The sequence below is a fragment of the Equus asinus genome, chromosome 21 (genome assembly GCF_041296235.1).
Source record: "Equus asinus isolate D_3611 breed Donkey chromosome 21, EquAss-T2T_v2, whole genome shotgun sequence".
In the NCBI taxonomy this organism is placed as follows: Eukaryota; Metazoa; Chordata; class Mammalia; order Perissodactyla; family Equidae; genus Equus; species Equus asinus.
The window spans coordinates 43,562,687-43,580,264 of NC_091810.1; the positions used below are offsets into that span (position 1 = coordinate 43,562,687).

Sequence of the window (17,578 nt, forward strand, 5' to 3'; positions counted from 1 at the left end):
ATATTCCTTTGTCTCTCCATTTTGTTTGACTTTCTGTGTTTGTTTTTATGAATTAGGTGAAACAGCTCCCTCTCCCAGTCTTGACTGAGTGGCCTTGTGTAGTAGTGTTTCCTGTGTAGACTGTGTGTGCTGGGCAGCTTTGGCAGGCTGGCCAGAGCTGGGGAGGGCATGAGCCAGGGGAGTCCCAGGGCACCCTGCATCTGGGGCACCTTGGTGGGCTGGCCGGAGCTGGTATGTGCCAGGAGTCTGGGGTGGCTAGAATGTCTGGGTTGTGCTCCTGCCTGCACTATCATGGTGGAGGGGGAACCAAAGAAAGTGGCACTCATCAGTGCCTCTGACCCTAGGGAGAGTTCCAGCAGTTCTCTGCCTGTTTGGAAGAAGCTCTAGGGTTAATAAATGGATTTTTTTCTTGTATAGTCTGAGTGCCCTTTAAACTGCTGTTTTTTTCTCCCCAAGTGGGCAAGCCTGTGTGTGGGCCCCTCAGTGATATTGCCCACTGCTGCAGGTCACTCTGTCAAGGGTGGGGTTGCCATTGACACTGTGTCTCTGTCTCTCCTACCCATCTCTATGTGATCCCTCTATCATTTGTCATGCAGAAGCTGTTCACTCAGCCCTCAGTTCTTCTTCTTGAGGAATTGCCCTATATTTAAGTGTAGATTCAGTGTATGTGTGAGAGGAGGTGAGTTCAGGGTCTTCCTATGCCACTATCTTGGCCTTCTCTCCAGAATAGGACTCTTTAATAAGAAAGACTTTTGACTGGGATGCTGTCATCATGGGATAGGAAACTGTTTTGGAAGAGGAACCTGATTTGTTCTTTTGTCCTTGAAAGAGTAAAATGACAGTTTGTGTAAAAGAAGCTTCAGGGGCATATATGTCTCCTCAATGCAGAAAGAACTGTCTAACAGGGGAGTTCATAGTTTAGTGAAAGATTAACCACCCTATATTAGTTTTCTATTGCTGCCATAACAAATTACCACCTACTTAGCAGCTTAAAACAACACAAATTTATTAGTTCACGGATCAGCAGTCCTGGTACAGTGTGGATCAATTAGATCCTTTGCTTTGAATTTCATGAGGCCAAAATCAAGGTGTTCTTAGGGCTGTGTTCCTTTCTATAGGTTCTTTTGTGATCAGTCTGTTTCCAAGCTCATTTAGGTTGTTTGCCAAATCTAGTTCCATGTATTTGTTGGACCGAGGTCCCTATTTCCTTCTTGGTTATCAGTTTGGGTCTGCCCTTAGTCCCTAAAGGCCTCCTCTGCTCCTTGCACATGGACCCAACATCTCAGAACCGTCAATGGCACATTGAATCCTTCTCATGCTTAGTATCTCTGTGACTTCCCCATCTGTTGCATCTCTCTTCTGCCTCCAGTCTTGAGCTTTTAAAGGGCTCATGTGATTAGGTTGGGCCCACCCACATTACCCAAGATAATCTCCCTATCAATTAATGTCTATAATCTTAATTATATCTGCAAGTCCCTGTGCCATGTAATGTAACATATTTACAGGTTTTAGAAATAGGGGTGGACATCTTGGTAGGCGGCATTATTCTGCCAACTACAGTTTTCCCCTCTGGCCCCTAAAGATTCACATTCCTCCCGAATAAAAAATATATTCCCCCATCTCAGGGTCTCCAAAGGTCTCCTCCCATTATAGCATCAACTCAAAGCCCAAAATGTCATCTAAATCTCATCAGTTCAAAAGTTCCATCATCTAAATCATGTAAATTATGTACAGGTGAGGCTCTGGGTATAATCTATTAAGTACAACTCCATCAGTGGACTTGTGAAACTAAAGAAATAAGTATCTGCTCCCAACAGACAGTGGTGAGACAGGCATAGGATAACAGTTACAGATACTCCAGTGCAAACAGAGGAGAAATGGAAGGTAAAATGGAGTGGCTAGTTCAATGCAGTTTTGAAATCCAGCTGGGCAAACTCCATTAGGTTTCAAGGCCTGGGAATAATTATCTGTGGTTATTGGCTCCACACTAAAAGCCTATAACACCCAGTTTTCTCAGGTGCTCTCCCATCCAAGTACTAGCCAGGCCCAATCTTGCTTAGCTTCCAAAACCAGATGAGATCAGTTGCATAGGCTGAGGTGAACGACCAGGATGCTGTGAAGAGCACTTATATGGCAACACTGTGCCATGTAAGACACAGTGGATAGAATAATGACTCCTTAGTAAGGAAGACTTTGGACCAGGAAGCTATTCTCATGGGAGAGATGGATTCTCTTTGTTCTTTATGTTCCCAAATGAGTAGAACAGAGGCCTGTGTATATAACTTTCAAGGAGAGGTATTTCAGCTCAGAAACAGAGGAGTCCAACAGAGGAGTCTAACAGAGGACTCCAAAGATGGTTAAAGATTAGCCATCTACACATACTCTTTTTTTTTTTTTTTTTTAAGATTTTATTTTTTCCTTTTTCTCCCCAAAGCCCCCCGGTACATAGTTGTGTATTCTTCGTTGTGGGTTCCTCTAGTTGTGGCATGTGGGACGCTGCCTCAGCGTGGTCTGACGAGCAGTGCCATGTCCGCGCCCAGGATTCGAACCGACGAAACACTGGGCCGCCTGCAGCGGAGCGCGCGAACGTAACCACTCGGCCACGGGGCCAGCCCCTACACATACTCTTTCATGAAGCTCTCCATAGCCCTCTTTCTGTCATCAGGCCTGTATGCTTGCTTCTCATTTTCTCTTATACCAGGTTGTTCAAAATGGGTGAGGTCCTATCAGGGAACTGAGAAACAAACCAGAAGTCAGATTTAGCTAACTGTTAAAATCTTAGATGTTTAAGAGTGAGAAGAAATAGCAGTGTAAACCAAGTGTTATGTTATTAAGTAAGGATGTGAGTTTAGGTGTCAGACACCTTGGTCACACTCTCAAATCTTACTAGCTCTGTGATCTTGGGCATCGTACCTTAACTCTCTGAGTCTGAGTGTCTGCAGCAGTTTTCCCATGGGTGTGGTAACTCCTATCTGTAACGAGCTAGGCAAATCCAACCAGTGGCTAGATGGGAAGCATAGGTCTTGGCATATGGTAAGCATTCCTTAAGTGGTGGCTGCTGTTACTCTGTGGTCTTGTATTCTAGTTTGTACTTCCTCTTCCGCTAGACAATCAAGTTCCTTGAGACCTGGCATAGTGTTTTACTTATCTTTATTATCTCTGCATTGCCTAGCATGTATTAGGTGCTCAGTAATTATTGAATTAAATACTTAATTGTCATTATTTCTTCTAGGACATTGCTAAAACCACTAGCCAAGTATTTAGGAGCTGGCATCTCATTCTATTAATTTCTATGGTTCCCAGGATCGTAGCATCCAAAGGACCAAGATAAATCTGTCAAACCATCTTTAATGCAGATTTAGCAAAAGGAGTAAGTCATGCATTAAAACAAACTAAGGGGAAATGTGCGTGTGCAGAGATTCAGATGGTATGATCTCAGGCTCCCAAATGTCCATTTTCTTTGTGAACACTAGAAAAATAAGTTAACAATAAGTTTATATCGCATTTATCTATTTCCATGGAAACTATTTCCCCATCTCTCTAGAATTTGCAGGCTTTTGTATAAGGCCAAGATCTTATGAAGACTTATATGTCCTTATACAATCTGTTCCCTCTCCAGCCCTGACCTCTTGGGCCTTATCTCCCAGCAATCTATTCATCACTCTCTCCACTCCAACAACACTGGGAAACTTGCTGACCCCCAAACCCTCTAGGCATGATATCACCTCCATCGAGAGTGACTGTACTAGAATGCAAGCTTTGCAAAGGCAGGGATTCTTTGTGTTTTTTACCTGGCACACAGTGGTCCTTCAGTAAGTAATCCTTGAATTGAGTTAGAGCCAGTGGCAATGCCTTAATGGTGGTCAGTATCAGACCACAGAACAAGTGGGCAGGAAAGGTATTCTGCCAGGCTGCATTCTCTAATATACTTTCAGGAACACTAATAACCACTCAGGAGCAACAACAATAATAAGGATGCGTTGCAATTATTGAGAGTGTACTATGTGCCAGCCCAGCCAAGTACTTCACAATCTTAGCTCATTTCAACTTCACCATCCTGAGGATCGGAGGAAATTCAGGAACTTGCCCAAGGTTACACACCTTGTGGAGAGGAAAGGATCTGCCTAACTATAGAGGATGAATTTTAAGGCTGTGTGAGCTTTACTTTCCATATAGTGAGGTTTCATTTTTAACTTTTGTTATCAATTTGTTTTGTTATGTATGGGTAAAGGATGTGGCCTATTATCATGTCTGCCTTTGGAATCCATTTGAGGTTTTCCTTGGTGGTCTGGTATGTGATCAGTTTGCTTAAATAGTCCATTGAGTCTTGAAATGGAGGTCTTAGGATCCGAAGTTCAGTGTAACTGTCTATTAAGTCAGCCTTACTAATTCTATCATTTAAATCTTTTATTATTTTTTAATGCTTGATCTGTCAGAGGTTGAGAAAGTTCTTAGTATTTGAAAGTAATTGTTTTTAACTCCACTCTGTGTGTCTAACCATGTTTGCCATTTAAGTTTTAATATTTAATACGGATATCAGTACCAGACAACTGTTATTGAGATGTTTCTTTAGATTTTCAAGTACTCAAGAAAAGAGGAGAAATGGAAGACTAGCTCAAATAGGGAGGTGACTACAGTGAAAGAAGCCAATGGAGATGTAGGTGTCAACTTCAAGTATCAAATCAAAGTCACTTGGTGAGACGTGGGCAGTACAGCATGCTGGTTAGGAGCAGAGACCCTGAAGCAGACCGCCTGAGGTAAAGTCCAACGGTGCAATGCAGTAGATTGGGCAAGTTACTAACTGCACTATGCTAATGTTTCTTTGAGTGAAAACTCCTAGAATAATAGTACCTACCTAAAGAGGTTATTGTGAGGGTTAAACAAGTTAATATTTATAAAGTGCTTGGGAGAATGCTTATCACATAGCGATGTATAGGTAACTATTGCTAATATCATCTTTCACATCCGATTCCTTTCGATCAAAAGGTTTAATAGAACTTCCAGGCTTATAAGTACAATGTCATTTGCACTGTTTCATTTAATCAGTCAATCAATATTTATTGAGCACTTACTCTTGGGAGGCACTACGTTAGTTATCGAGAATATAATGGGCATACGGAGTCCCTGTGCTCATGGAGTTTACCGTTTAATGGTGAACACAGACATGAATCCATTAATTTTATAAGTTAGTGAAAATTGCAGAGATATCCAATGATATGAAGTAAAAGGATACAATGTTATGAGTATATATGAGGGTGCAGGATGTAGACTAGACTGGAAGGTCAGCTAATGGCCTTTCTGTGACATATTTGTAATCTATGGCTTTATAACAAATTACTCAATTTCTTAGTGGCTTAAAACAACAAACACTCATTATCTCACAGATTCTGTGGGTCAGGAATGAGGGATCATTTAGCTGGGTGGTTCTGGCTCAGAGTCCCTCATGAAGTTGCAGTCAGACTGTTGGGCAGGGCTACCGGCATCCAAAGGCTTGACTAGGGCTGGACGATCTATATATGATGGCTTATTCACATGGCTCTTGGCAGGAGACCTCAGTTTCATGGTACATGGGCTTCTCCATAGGGCGGCTTGAGTGTCCTCATTTTGTGGCAGCTGGCTTCCTCCAGAACAAGTGATCCAAGAATGTAAGCCAGAAGGAAGCCATAGTGTCTTTTATGACTAGGCTTTAGAAATCACACATGTTATTTCTGTCCTATCCTATTTGTTAGAAGTGAGTTACTAAGTCCAGTCCCCAGCCAAGGGGAAGATACTTAGGCTTCACCTTATAAAGGGAATGTCAAAGAATTTGTGGACATATTTTAAACTACCATGTGATGAATTGGTGTTTTTTCTGAGATGGCTAGGATGATTATTGAAGATATTCTAGACCGGGGTCAACAAACTTTTTTTGTAAAAGGCCAGATAGTAAATAATTCCAGTTTTTCGAGGCCATGTGGTCTTTGTCACAACTACTCTGCCCCTGTAGCATGCAAGCAAACATAGACGATATGTAAATGAATGGGTATACCAGTGTTTCAATAAACTTTTATTTACCAAAACAAGTAGTGGGCTGGATTTGGCCTGTGGGCTGTAGTTTGCTGATCCCTGTAGACAAAATGGAATAAAAGGGTGGTACATTATTCCAAGCAGAAGAAACAAAATGTTTCAGAAAGAGGAGATTTATTTAAGAGTATTTAAGAGTATACAGATTTAAGAGTATACTGATGCATTTAAGAGTATACAAATATCTAAAAGAGAGTTTGTTTTTTTCATGTACTAAGAGGTTTATGGTAACCTTGTTTGTAATGGAAAAAAAGCATAGGAAACAGTTATTTACACAGATAAGTCTAAAAACGTAAATATTATTGAGGTAAAAACCAGAATGCAAAAGCTCTATGCAATATGGACAGAAGGAATTTATGTAAATTAAAAATGAATGCACTCTATTGTTAGATTTTTGCAATTTAGGAGGACATACGTATGTAATAAAAGCACAGAAAACATGCATGAAAAAGATAGACACCAACTTTAAGATGATAGTTTCTCTTTAGAAGAATGGAGATGGGCAAGGTTGTGGGACATCAACAGTTTCTGTTATGTTTACAGTTTAAAAAATTTTTTAAATTGTGGTAAAATACATGTAACATAAAACTTAAACTTCTTGGTTTTTTTTTTTTTTTTTTTTGGTGAGGAAGATTGGCCCTGAGCTAATATCTGTTGCCAATCTTCCTCCTTTTACTTGAAGAAGATTGGCCCTGGGCTAATATCTGTTGCCAATCTTCCTCTTTTTGCTTGAGGAAGATTATCGCTGAGGTAACATCTGTGCTATTATTCCTCTATTTTTTTGTATGTGGGATACCACCACAGCATGGCTTGATGAGTGGTATGTAGGTCTGCATCTGGGATCTGAACTCATGAACCCCGGGTTGCTGAAGTGGAGTGTGTGAACTTAACCACTATACCACCAGGCCAGCCCCTGTCTTAACTATTTTTAAATGTACAGTTAAGTGGTGTCGAGTATGTTCACATTGTTGTGCAACCAATCTCTAGAACTTTTTAATCTTGGAAAACTGGACTCTGTACCCATTAAACAACTTCCCATTTTCCCCTACCCTCAGCTCCTGGCAGTCACCATGCTACTTTCTGTTTCTATGAGTTTGACTACTCTAGATACCTCGTATAAGTGAGATCATACAGTATCTGTCTTTCTGTGACTCCTTTATTTCACTAAGCATAATGTCCTTGAGGTTCATCCATTAGAATTCCCTTCCTTTTTAAGGCTGAGTAATATTGTATTGTATTTATACACCACATTTTGTTAATCCATCTATCTGTTGATGGACATTTCAGTTGCTTTCACCTTTTGACTGTTGTGATAATGCTGCTAGAACAGGAGTGCACAAATCTAAAACAGAATTTTCTTTTTAAGATTTTATTTTTACTTTTTCTCCCCAAAGTCCCCTGGTACATAGTTGTATATTTTTAGTTGTGGGTCCTTCTAGTTGTGGCATGTAGGATGCCGCCTCAACATGGCCTAATGAGTGGTGCCATGTTTGCGCCTGGGATCCGAACCGGCGAAACCCTGGGCTGCTGAAGCAGAGCGTGCAAACTTAACCACTCAGCCATGGGGCCGGCCCCTCTAAAACAGAATTTTGATAAAAGAAGTGATCACTTAAATAGTACACTGTGCAAATATAGTAGCCTGAGGCTTTTCTCTTCTTCCATTCTCCCAACAGCACATGCTAGTCAAATTTTCACTCACACTATCCATCAGAACTGCTGTAGTTGAAGTTACTAATGACCTGTGTGTTGCTAAGTCCTGTGGTCAATCCTCTGGCCTCATCCTGTTAACCCCTCAGCAGCAATTGATAAGGTGGCCACTCCTACATCCTGGACTCATTTTCTTCGCTTGATTTCCAGGATGCCTCACTCCGGGTTCTCTTCCTACCTCACTGGCTATTACTTTTCAGTCTCCTTTGCTGTTTCCTTCTCACTTCTCAGACACCATAATGTCGGATTGCCCATGGGCTCAGTCGTCTCCTCTACACTCAGTCCCGAGTTGATCTTATCTAGGCTCACTGTTTTAAGTGCTGTCTATTCACTGATCTCAAAATTGTAACTGTAGCTCTTACTTCTCCCCTCAAATCCATGCTCATCTATTCAACCGCCTACTCAACATCTCCACTTGAATGTCTAATAGCATCTTTTACACATACAAAACCAAACTCTTGGTTCCCATAACTCCCACTTCCCCACCCCAGTCTTCCCTATCTTGGTATTCCACCTCCATTCTTCCTCTTGTTCAGGCTAGAAGCCTTGAAGTCATCTTTTACTTCCCTCTTTTTTTAGTCCCTAGGCAATCTATCAGAAACTCAAGTCAGTCTCCCCTTCAAAACATATCCAAACTCAATTTCTTCTCATTGCTTCCCTGGTCCAAGGTTCTGTCACCTTTTGCTGGGGTTATTCCAGTTGCTTCTTACTAGTTCCTATGGTTCTGCCCTAACCCCCAAACCCTCAACCTCAAACCACAGTGCAGTCCAACAGCTGGAGTAGTCCATTAAGGAAGTGCATCATGTCATAGTTTATCTTCGCTCAGAACCTTCTAGTGGCTACCTGTTTTTCTCAGGATAAAATCAGTGTCCATGGAATGGACTCCACATGTAGGATGCATCCTCCCATCACCCCCCACCCCTGCATTTCTCTGACCTAGTGCTTTCCCCATCCCTTACGCAGCTCTAGCCAGGCACTTAAGCATTTGCTATTCCCTCTCCCTGGAATGTCTGCACAACTGTTTCCTTCATTTCCCTTAGCTCTTTGCTCAGATGTCACCTTTCCGTGAAGATTTCCCTGATCACCTATTTCAAATCGCAGTTGATCCCCCTCCACCCTAACATGTCCTGTTCCACCTTCTTGACTTATTTTCCTTTACAGCACTTATGACAAACTGATTTGATCTCCTTTTAAAACTATTTTTCCTCTTTCCCATTGGAATTTGAAATAAAAAACCCATGAGAGCTAGGATATTTGTCTGTTTGGTTCACTGCTGTATTTCTTGTATCCCCTGCATCAAATTATTATTTGAGTATATGAATCTGCCGTATCTTAAGACTGATGTGAGTTGATGTTTGAGATCATAGTGTTACTTTCCTGTCAGTTTCTCAGATTGGTTTTGTTCCTTAAGAGTGGGAATTTTAAAATATGCCTTCAAATTCTTTGGTGCTCTTCCCTGGAATCTGAGCAGGCTTGTGATTGCTTCAACCAACAGAGCATGGCAGAGGTGATGCTATGAGACTTCCAAGGTTAGGTGATCAGAGGTCATGCAATCTCTGGCTTATTCACTGGAACACTTGCTCTTGGAGTCTGTACATCTGAACATAGGAGGTTGGATTACCCTGAGGCCGTCATGCTGTGAGGAAGCCCAAGCCACACGGAGAGGCCGTATATAGGTTCTCAGGTTGACAATTCCTGCTAAATCCAGTCTTCAAGTAATTTTCCAGCCAAGGTACCAGATATATGAGTGAAGAAACCATCTTGGAAGTGAGTCCACCAGCCCCAGCTGTTGCAGCCCCCTGACATCACGCTGTAGAGACAAGTGACCCCTACTCTATCCTTTATGAATTCTTGACCTAGAACTCATGAGCATCATAAAATGGTGGTAGTTTGATACCTCTAAGTTTGAGGTGGTTTGTTACACAATAGAGCACCAGAAAAGTAAGGGAAAAAGGCCAGATAAAAATAGTAAATTACCTTTGGAAAGAAAGTTAAGTTTTGATTTTTTTTTTGTCTACTGAAGGAAGTATATGGTGTGTGCGAACATTATTCTGCCAGGCTCACCTTGGAAGCTACTGACCATCCAGATTAACTCACTAGACTCTCGACTCTCATTAACTGCCAAGAAATGTCATCCTGATGAATCACTTGAGATTTCATGCTCAAAATTGGGAGTTCTTGGTATATTTCCATGTTGATCACCTGGAGGAACTGGCAGCTTTAGACCAGCTAAGGCCAACCTAGTTGTGAAATTATAGGAAAACATGTAACCTGGAGATCAGTGGCACAGTAAGACATTAAATTTTGTGATGCTGCCAATTTTCTTCTTTTATTTTTACTCTGCTTTTAAAACTGAGAATGGGTGTGACTTGAAATACCAGCCAGAGATCAACATTTCAGAATCAGCTGCCTATTAAAAATTTGTGTGTTCTCAGAGCTGGAAAGGCCATTAGAAACCTACTCATAAAGCCTCTTATTCTACAGATCAGAGAGGAGAAGGGGCATACCCAAGGTCTGCAGGCTCTTGACTCCTGACTCCCCATGTGATGCTCTTTCCTCTTAATAAGTGGGTTTTTTTTCGTTTTTTGGTTTTTTTGAGGAAGATCAGCCCTGAGCTAACATCTGCTGCCAATCCTCCTCTTTTTGCTGAGGAAGACTAGCCCTGAGCTAACATCCATGCCCATCTTCCTCTACTTTATATGTGGAAAGCCTACCACAGCATGGCTTGCCAAGCAGTGCCCTGTCCACACCTGGGATCTGAACTCGCAAATCCCGGGCCGCCGAAGTGGAATGTGCACTCCTAACCGCTGCGCCACTGGGCAGGCCCCCTGAATAAGTGGTTTTTAGGCTGTAGTCTGGTTCAAAGATGAACTTCGCGGGTTGTGGACCAGGCCCTATGAACCAGCTGAAATGGTACACACTACGTTTTTGTGTGTACTTTTGTTCCCATTTCTGGAGAGAATCCACACCTCCCATCTGATTCTTAGAGAGATCGATGACCCAGAAAAGTGTTAAGTCTCACTGCACTTGATGATTTAATACTGTCACTTAAAAACTGCTGGAGTAAGTAAAATCTTGTACATCCTCCATACCTACACCAGATACTCCTGGGGAAATTCTTCAGTTGGTTAAGATCAGTCCATAATGGTGCATCTTTCAGATGCTTAGGGTTAGTTGGAGCACCTAGCAACCAACTCATCTTAACTGTCTGTTTAGAAAAATTTGGCAAGCGCACATTAAAATCACTTTTGTGATTCAAAGGCAACAAACAGTACAGGGCTAATTAGATATTATTTTTCCTTGCAACCATTGCAGTAGTTGAGGGAAAGAGAGCTGGCATCTCTACAGATAAAGCATGAAAACACAGAGGTTAACTTGATAGAAGTTTATTTTTCATGTACACCACCATCCCATGTGGGTGTTCGTCAGCCTTTTCACTTGGCATTTCAGGGAACCCAGGTACCTTTTATCTCGGTGTTCTGCTGTCATCTTGAGTCTTAGAGTCCTTTACTTTTAGCCAGCAGACAGGAAAAGAGGGAGAGTTGAGGACAGGGTAGGAGATTTTTATGGAAGTTGAATTCCTCATTTTTACCCACGTTCCAGTGGCCAGAAATAAGTTACACGGCCCCATCTCAATACAAGGGTGGTGGTGGTGATGCTTCCTAACAATGACTCTACCCTAATGAAGAGGAGCACAAATCTTTCTTGGGCAACTGGTCCTCTCTACCACAGTCAGAGTGAGCATTTTAAGGACCCTAAATCTTGAGAGATGGATGAAGTGTCTGAGATGGGACTTTTAGACAGTCCACGAAGTCTGCATATGGGTTATAATCTTCGCTTACCTGACTTGACACCTTAGGAATAAAGGTGCTCCTCAGAAACTATGAAGTCAGAATTGATTGAAAAATAATGTAGCTAAGATAGGAAAATTGTAATTCTTGGATAATTAGAGATTTTATTTTATTTTTTTAAGGAGTGACATAGAGGGTAAGGGTCCAATCTGGATTTTGAGCTGGTTTATATTATAGGAGAACTCTATAATTATAGCAAGGAGAACTTTGTTTCCACTTTTTTCAAAACTATTGATATAAGTTTAGCTTTGTTATTGCATGTTTGCCCTGAAAAATATTTTCATTCTCGGTAGAAATTAGAACAGCACATGCCTTTACCCTATGTTTTTTATTTTCATTGTGTGGCTAAGTCGCTTCTTGATTATTTTTATTTGTTTCATACAATCTTAACCGCTTTCCTTAAATTATCTTATGATTTTTATTCTGGAACTGGAATTGGCTATGGTATGAAATTATCATGAATGTCATTCTCTGCTTTTTCCGTTAAGATGCTTTTAATGCCATATGGTATCAGAATTGGTGACCTGTGAAATGTCTTTCTCCTACTATTTACTGCAGAGCAACTCTGAAAAGTGACTGACTTTCCATTTTCTCTATGAGATTTTATTGGTCCAGTGATCCAGCTATCTTGGAAGTAATGTTGAGGGCTAAGTAGCTTTTTTTTTGAGGTTGAAGTTCTTATGTGACTTGCTCAATGTTGTGCTGGAACTGGATCGGCCCAAGAAAGCCGAACATTGGAAACGTGTTTTAGCAAGTAATGTTACAAATTAAATTAAATATACAAAGCTCACAAAGAAATTGTATTAAAAACTCATAATTTCTTAATTTTTTGTTACATTTTGCTATGATATATGCTATCAAGGTTATTAAATGTATTTTGTCCACATGGTAGAAATACTATATGATGGAGTGCTGTTGTACCTCTCTTCCCAACTCTGCATTCAGTGATGCCACTTAAGTAGCTTGAAGTTGGTCATGGTGGATGCTGGTTGTTAAATGTTTACCAGCAGCCCAGTGGACTCACCACACAGGTCATACTCCTCATAGGGTCGTGTTGAGACTTGAGAGACAAGTAGTGCCAGGGACATTGTAGATGCTCAGTAAAGGACAGCTGCTTTAAAGATTGGCCCTGAGCTAACAACTGTTGCCAAGTTTTTTTTTTTTTGCTTTTTTCTCCCCAAATCCCCCCAGTATATAGTTGCCTATTCTAGTTGTGGGTCCTTCTAGTTGTGGCATGTGGGATGCCGCCTCAGCGTGGCCTGATGAGCAGTGCCATGTCTGCGCCCAGGATCTGAACAGGTGAAACCCTGGGCCGCTGAAGCAAAGTGCGCGAACTTAACCACTCAGCCACTGGGCCAGCCCCAGGAGAGCTGCTTTAAAAAACATCATGCCTGGGGCCGGCCCGGTGGCGCAGCGGTTAAGTGCAAACATTCCACTTCGGCTGCCTGGGGTTTGCCAGTTCAGATCCTGGGTGTGGACGTGGCACCGCTTGGCAAGCCATGCTGTGGTAGGCATCCCACATATAAAGTAGAGGAAGATGGGCATGGATGTTAGCTCAGGGCCAGTCTTCCTCAGCAAAAAGGCGAGGATTGGCAGATGTTAGCTCAGGGCTCATCTTCCTCGAAAAAAAAAAAAAATCATTCCTTGCAGCTGGCCCAGTGGCATAGTGGTTAAGTTCACCTACTCCACTTTGGTGGCCTGGGGTTCGTAGGTTCAGATCCCAGGTATGGACCTAGCACATGCTGTATGGCATCCCACATAAAATAGAGGAAGATTGGCACAGATGTTAGCTCAGTGACAATCTTCCTCAAGCAAAAAGAGGAAGATTGGCAACAGATGTTAGCACAGGGCCAATCTTTCTCACTGAAAAAAGAAGTCATTCCTTCACAAAATCTCCGCCATTGCCACAGAGCCCAAAAATGATCATGATCAGCAGTCCAGGGCCTCCAAAAGGATACAGGATCTCTTTCTGTTTCTCTATTCATAAAATGGATTCAGTAATACTTGACTTAATCCCTTCCAGGGATATGTTAGGGGAAAAAATGTTCTAACTGATGTGAGACGATTTTGAATGATTAGGAAGCGCTAATTCTAATTCTTCTCAAATTGGAGGTTGAGAAGTAGTTTTGCACAGGTTTGCTGATTTGTGCCAGTGATGACTTTGAGAAGAAAATGTGCTATCGTCCAGAGCTGGAGTGGCGATTCCCCAGTGCTGGTCGCTAGACATGTGCACCGTGGTCCATGACCGGGTCTTCTTGAGCTGCTGGAAACTAACAACAATGTAATAGTTTATCGATAAGGGGTGGCCAGTTTCCTTATCTTGGGAAAGACTATCTTTTATTGTGGGATTCTGTTCTTAGGACAATTTTTGCATTAACATGTTTTATCTTTGTGAAATAGCAATGATAGTAGATGGTAGTGGTGGGGGTAGAGTTAATTTTAATGTCCTTACTTGCAAAAAGCTAGAAATTATGTTGGTCTCCTACTCTAATGGCCAAAGTGTTTTTTTGTTTTTGTTTTTTAATGTTCATGGTCTAATGGAATGTAAAGTCCTAGAATTACTCCATGTTGACTTTAAGTGATTTTTCTGGAAGCAATAGAATTAATGGAATTAATGGAGCTACTCCATAGGTGACTTGGTTCAGTAGCGTGGACATGTGTGAGCACTTTTGTTTACTCCCGTTGTTGGCTACTTTCATAAAACTGTTGATAATTATTATTAAGAAAATAAATGCATGAACTGAACAAACCTTGTCTTTATCTCTTCTCTCTGCCAAGGCAACCTTCCAAAGCCTTGACAGAACTGTTCTTTTGAGAAGAGGCATGCAGAAAGTGAGCCTTCAAGCTTAAAATTGTAATTATGTTGTTTGCTTTTTACCTAAAGAAATATTCATCATATTCCAGAAGTTCTTGGATCCACATCTGGCTTTACCCATTTTTGTCTCCCCTCTAACACTGTTGATATTAATGCCAATTTTAATTTCTTGGCATCATGAGTGCATAAACATATCACCCACAGATGTGATTTTGAACAAGGACCGAAACTGTAAATTAGGAAGCAAGAGATTCACAGAGTTTCATCAGATCAGTTCACTCCAAAAAGTGGCACAGTTGTACTGAAAAGGTTTTAAATTGCTCATTTCAAACCTTCCTCAGTAGCAAAATGCCATGCATGCAGCGGATTTGCAACCACGTTAGTCATTTTCTTTCCTCCGTTTCCTTGCTGTGTTTGTATTGGGAGCACAGAGTAATGTAATTTAGTAAATTATGATTTGATGGCTGGGCAACAGCCCCAGTGTTGAACAGTATTTGGACTATGATTACTTGCTGGCTTTGTCACAGTTGACATTAATTATTGATGGAAGTTTCAGAAATAGCGCATGTGCCAGGAGCTTTTCACCGGAACGCAGGCTCCAGGCAGGAGGGATGCTAAAGAGGGTGGGGGAAGAGGCACCTGTGGCTTGTTTATGTCTATGCACAGCAAACCTAGGCTCGGTGGGCTGTGTGGTGCCTGTGTAAAGGTCATGGTGTAACAGAAGGATGAACCGTCAGGCTTATTTCTATCGTGTTCCTCCCCAGGAATTGCACCGAAGAAGTCAACTTCAGCCGGAGCCAGCCAAGACGAAGGCTCTCCAGACTGTCATTGAAATGAAGGTAGGAGCTGTTCACATTTGTCAAAAACAGCTGTGCCTCCAGAGTTTGTCCTAACTTGATGATGCCTAACATAAACACGAGAAATAAACCTTGTGTTTTTCTCTAGGCACTCTGGTGGGTGCTTTTCTTCTGGATCTTTTTGCCTTTCCGGGTACATTTAATTTATTGGCCCTTTAATTAGGATGCCTTTTCTGGGCAAAAGACTAAAGGGCTCAAGTATCCCTTGGCTGAAAGGAGCTGGGTTCATTTCCAGAGCATGGCCGGTGCTTTCAACCCTAAGGGAGGTTTTGTGTGTCCTTTAAAAGTAAATTTCTGAAGCTAGAATAATTATTTTATTTCCTCCCATTCACATTACAATGAAAAGACACCTTTGAGAAACTAAGATTTGGCAAAGGGAAGTTGTTTTATCTTCAGTGGAGTGATTAAATAATTAAAATTATGTGATCAGAAAAGTTTACTTTTCAAAGAATAATACTTTCTCGTGACTCCAGTATTTTCTACTAACCAAGTCTGGAAGTGGTAATAATTTATGAAATACTCACAGGGTACCCTATTTAGCTGTGGAGCCGTAGAGATACACTATTTAAAAGAATCAGAGATCCTCCTGGGTGGGTTTAGGGCATTTAAAGAATGATGAAGTAAATGATGATGGCCAAGCCATGCTCTATGTTTAAGAAACAGATCTAAATGAAACCCAGTTGCTTTGTTAGTATGTAGAAATTTGAAGTCTTTTTGCTTCCAGTTTTTGGCAGAAGGAAGCAAATAGTATTTATCTTAAGAATAAATAATTCTTGATTTAAATTGTTCCATGAAGACAAAAAAATTCATGACAACTATGGTTGCATGGTGGTAATTCTATACTTGAGTTTAACTCTTGAGAGTTTGCTGGTCACCTTCAGCCTATGGGAGAATTCTGAAGCTTGCTGATAGGATAATTATTTTTCTGTCTTTCTTGTAGCACATGATTTTGAATTGTCTGCCAAAAAATTCCCAAGTCCTAGGGAAAAAGAAACTAATACGAGCTATTGAGTTCTTGGCATGTACAATTTTCTGACTCAGGATTTATTTTTCTAGTCAATGACAATGTCTTCATTCAAGTGGTTTTTTGTGGAAATAATGTAGAACATTTGCTTTAAAATGATGTCCCACAAATGAGGTTACGTGAGTCAAGGCACTCATAACACATTTTCAGCAAATTGGTTTGAAAAATATCATCAATGGGAATAAATATCACTAGGATTAAAAAATAATTATTAATCCTGGCTCATCAATTGTTTTGAGTTTATGAAACTTTAACTTATTTTGAAAAGAACCTTATTTTACACCTGGTAGGAAGTGGTTCCTGAGATTTCATCCTCAGTGCACATTGAAACCAAACTTGATACTTGGTTAAGGCATTTTCTTTTTTAAATTAAAAAATGTTTTTAACATTTGTTTTTTTCTTTTTAAAAAGGAAAAAGAAAAGACAAAAGATTTTATTTTATTTATTTGTTTTCAAAGAGTCACTCGGTCACCCTTCCGCCTACCTCCACACCTACCTGCTCAGTCCTCAGCACAACTGGTAGTGGAAAAGAGGGTGTATATAAAATCTGTTTAACGAATTATCATTTTTTTAAAAAGAAAGAATGAGTTCCAGAAATCTTTGGAAAAACCAGGAGTGACATCCCTCCTAGGGCAGTGGGCATTTTCTTGGTAAATGTCTCTTTACAAAGACAATATTTTTTGTGAATTTATAAGGGAAAATCTGTTTGATTCTGGCTTACTTTTCTAGTATCACATAATTTATTAGAAAACAAAAATATAGTAAATAAAAAAATGCATTTAGGCTATTTACTTGGTAAGCCATAAAAACATAATCCTGGGGGCAAATTCACATCCGTATATTATCAGTCAGTTGAGTCTGGAGTTTTTCTTTTGTGGATGCCAATGATGCTGATTTATAGAACAACATATTTTTAGGACAAATAATGATCAATATATTTGTCATGGAACTGAGCCTGAAGTTTTCCTGTTATCTTTTGGATGTCTGTTAATTTACAAAGCACTGCCTTCTGTTTTGTCAGTGGAGAAGTTTGGGTCCCATCAGCATCTATACTCAACATCGATTAATTGAGTTAGAGAGGCAGCTGGGGAAGGGTCATCTTCTTAGCCTGGTGTGTAGCTTGTGACAGAGGCTGTGATCTCATCCGATTTTTAACATCACATCCCTGGGAAAGGGAGGGAATATTGGAAACCCATATTTTACAAGCCTTAGGGTTGACTACCAAGTAGAACTGACCCTTACACCTGCGGGGTGGAACTTG

The 17,578-nt window shown here is 40.8% G+C and overlaps 1 protein-coding gene across 7 annotated transcripts in view; it reads left to right on the forward strand.

The window, feature by feature from the left end:
* Positions 1-17,578, forward strand: part of ERC2 (ELKS/RAB6-interacting/CAST family member 2) — a 912,338-nt gene that overhangs the window by 251,754 nt on the left and 643,006 nt on the right. For all 7 annotated transcript variants that reach the window (XR_011496408.1, XR_011496409.1, XR_011496406.1 and 4 more), the window contains exon 4: positions 15,201-15,275. Coding sequence is in view for 3 of the 7 variants with exons in the window: in XM_070492831.1 (XP_070348932.1) it covers positions 15,201-15,275 (75 nt within the window). In the remaining 4 variants the exon portion in view is untranslated. The remainder of the gene's footprint in view (positions 1-15,200; positions 15,276-17,578) is intronic.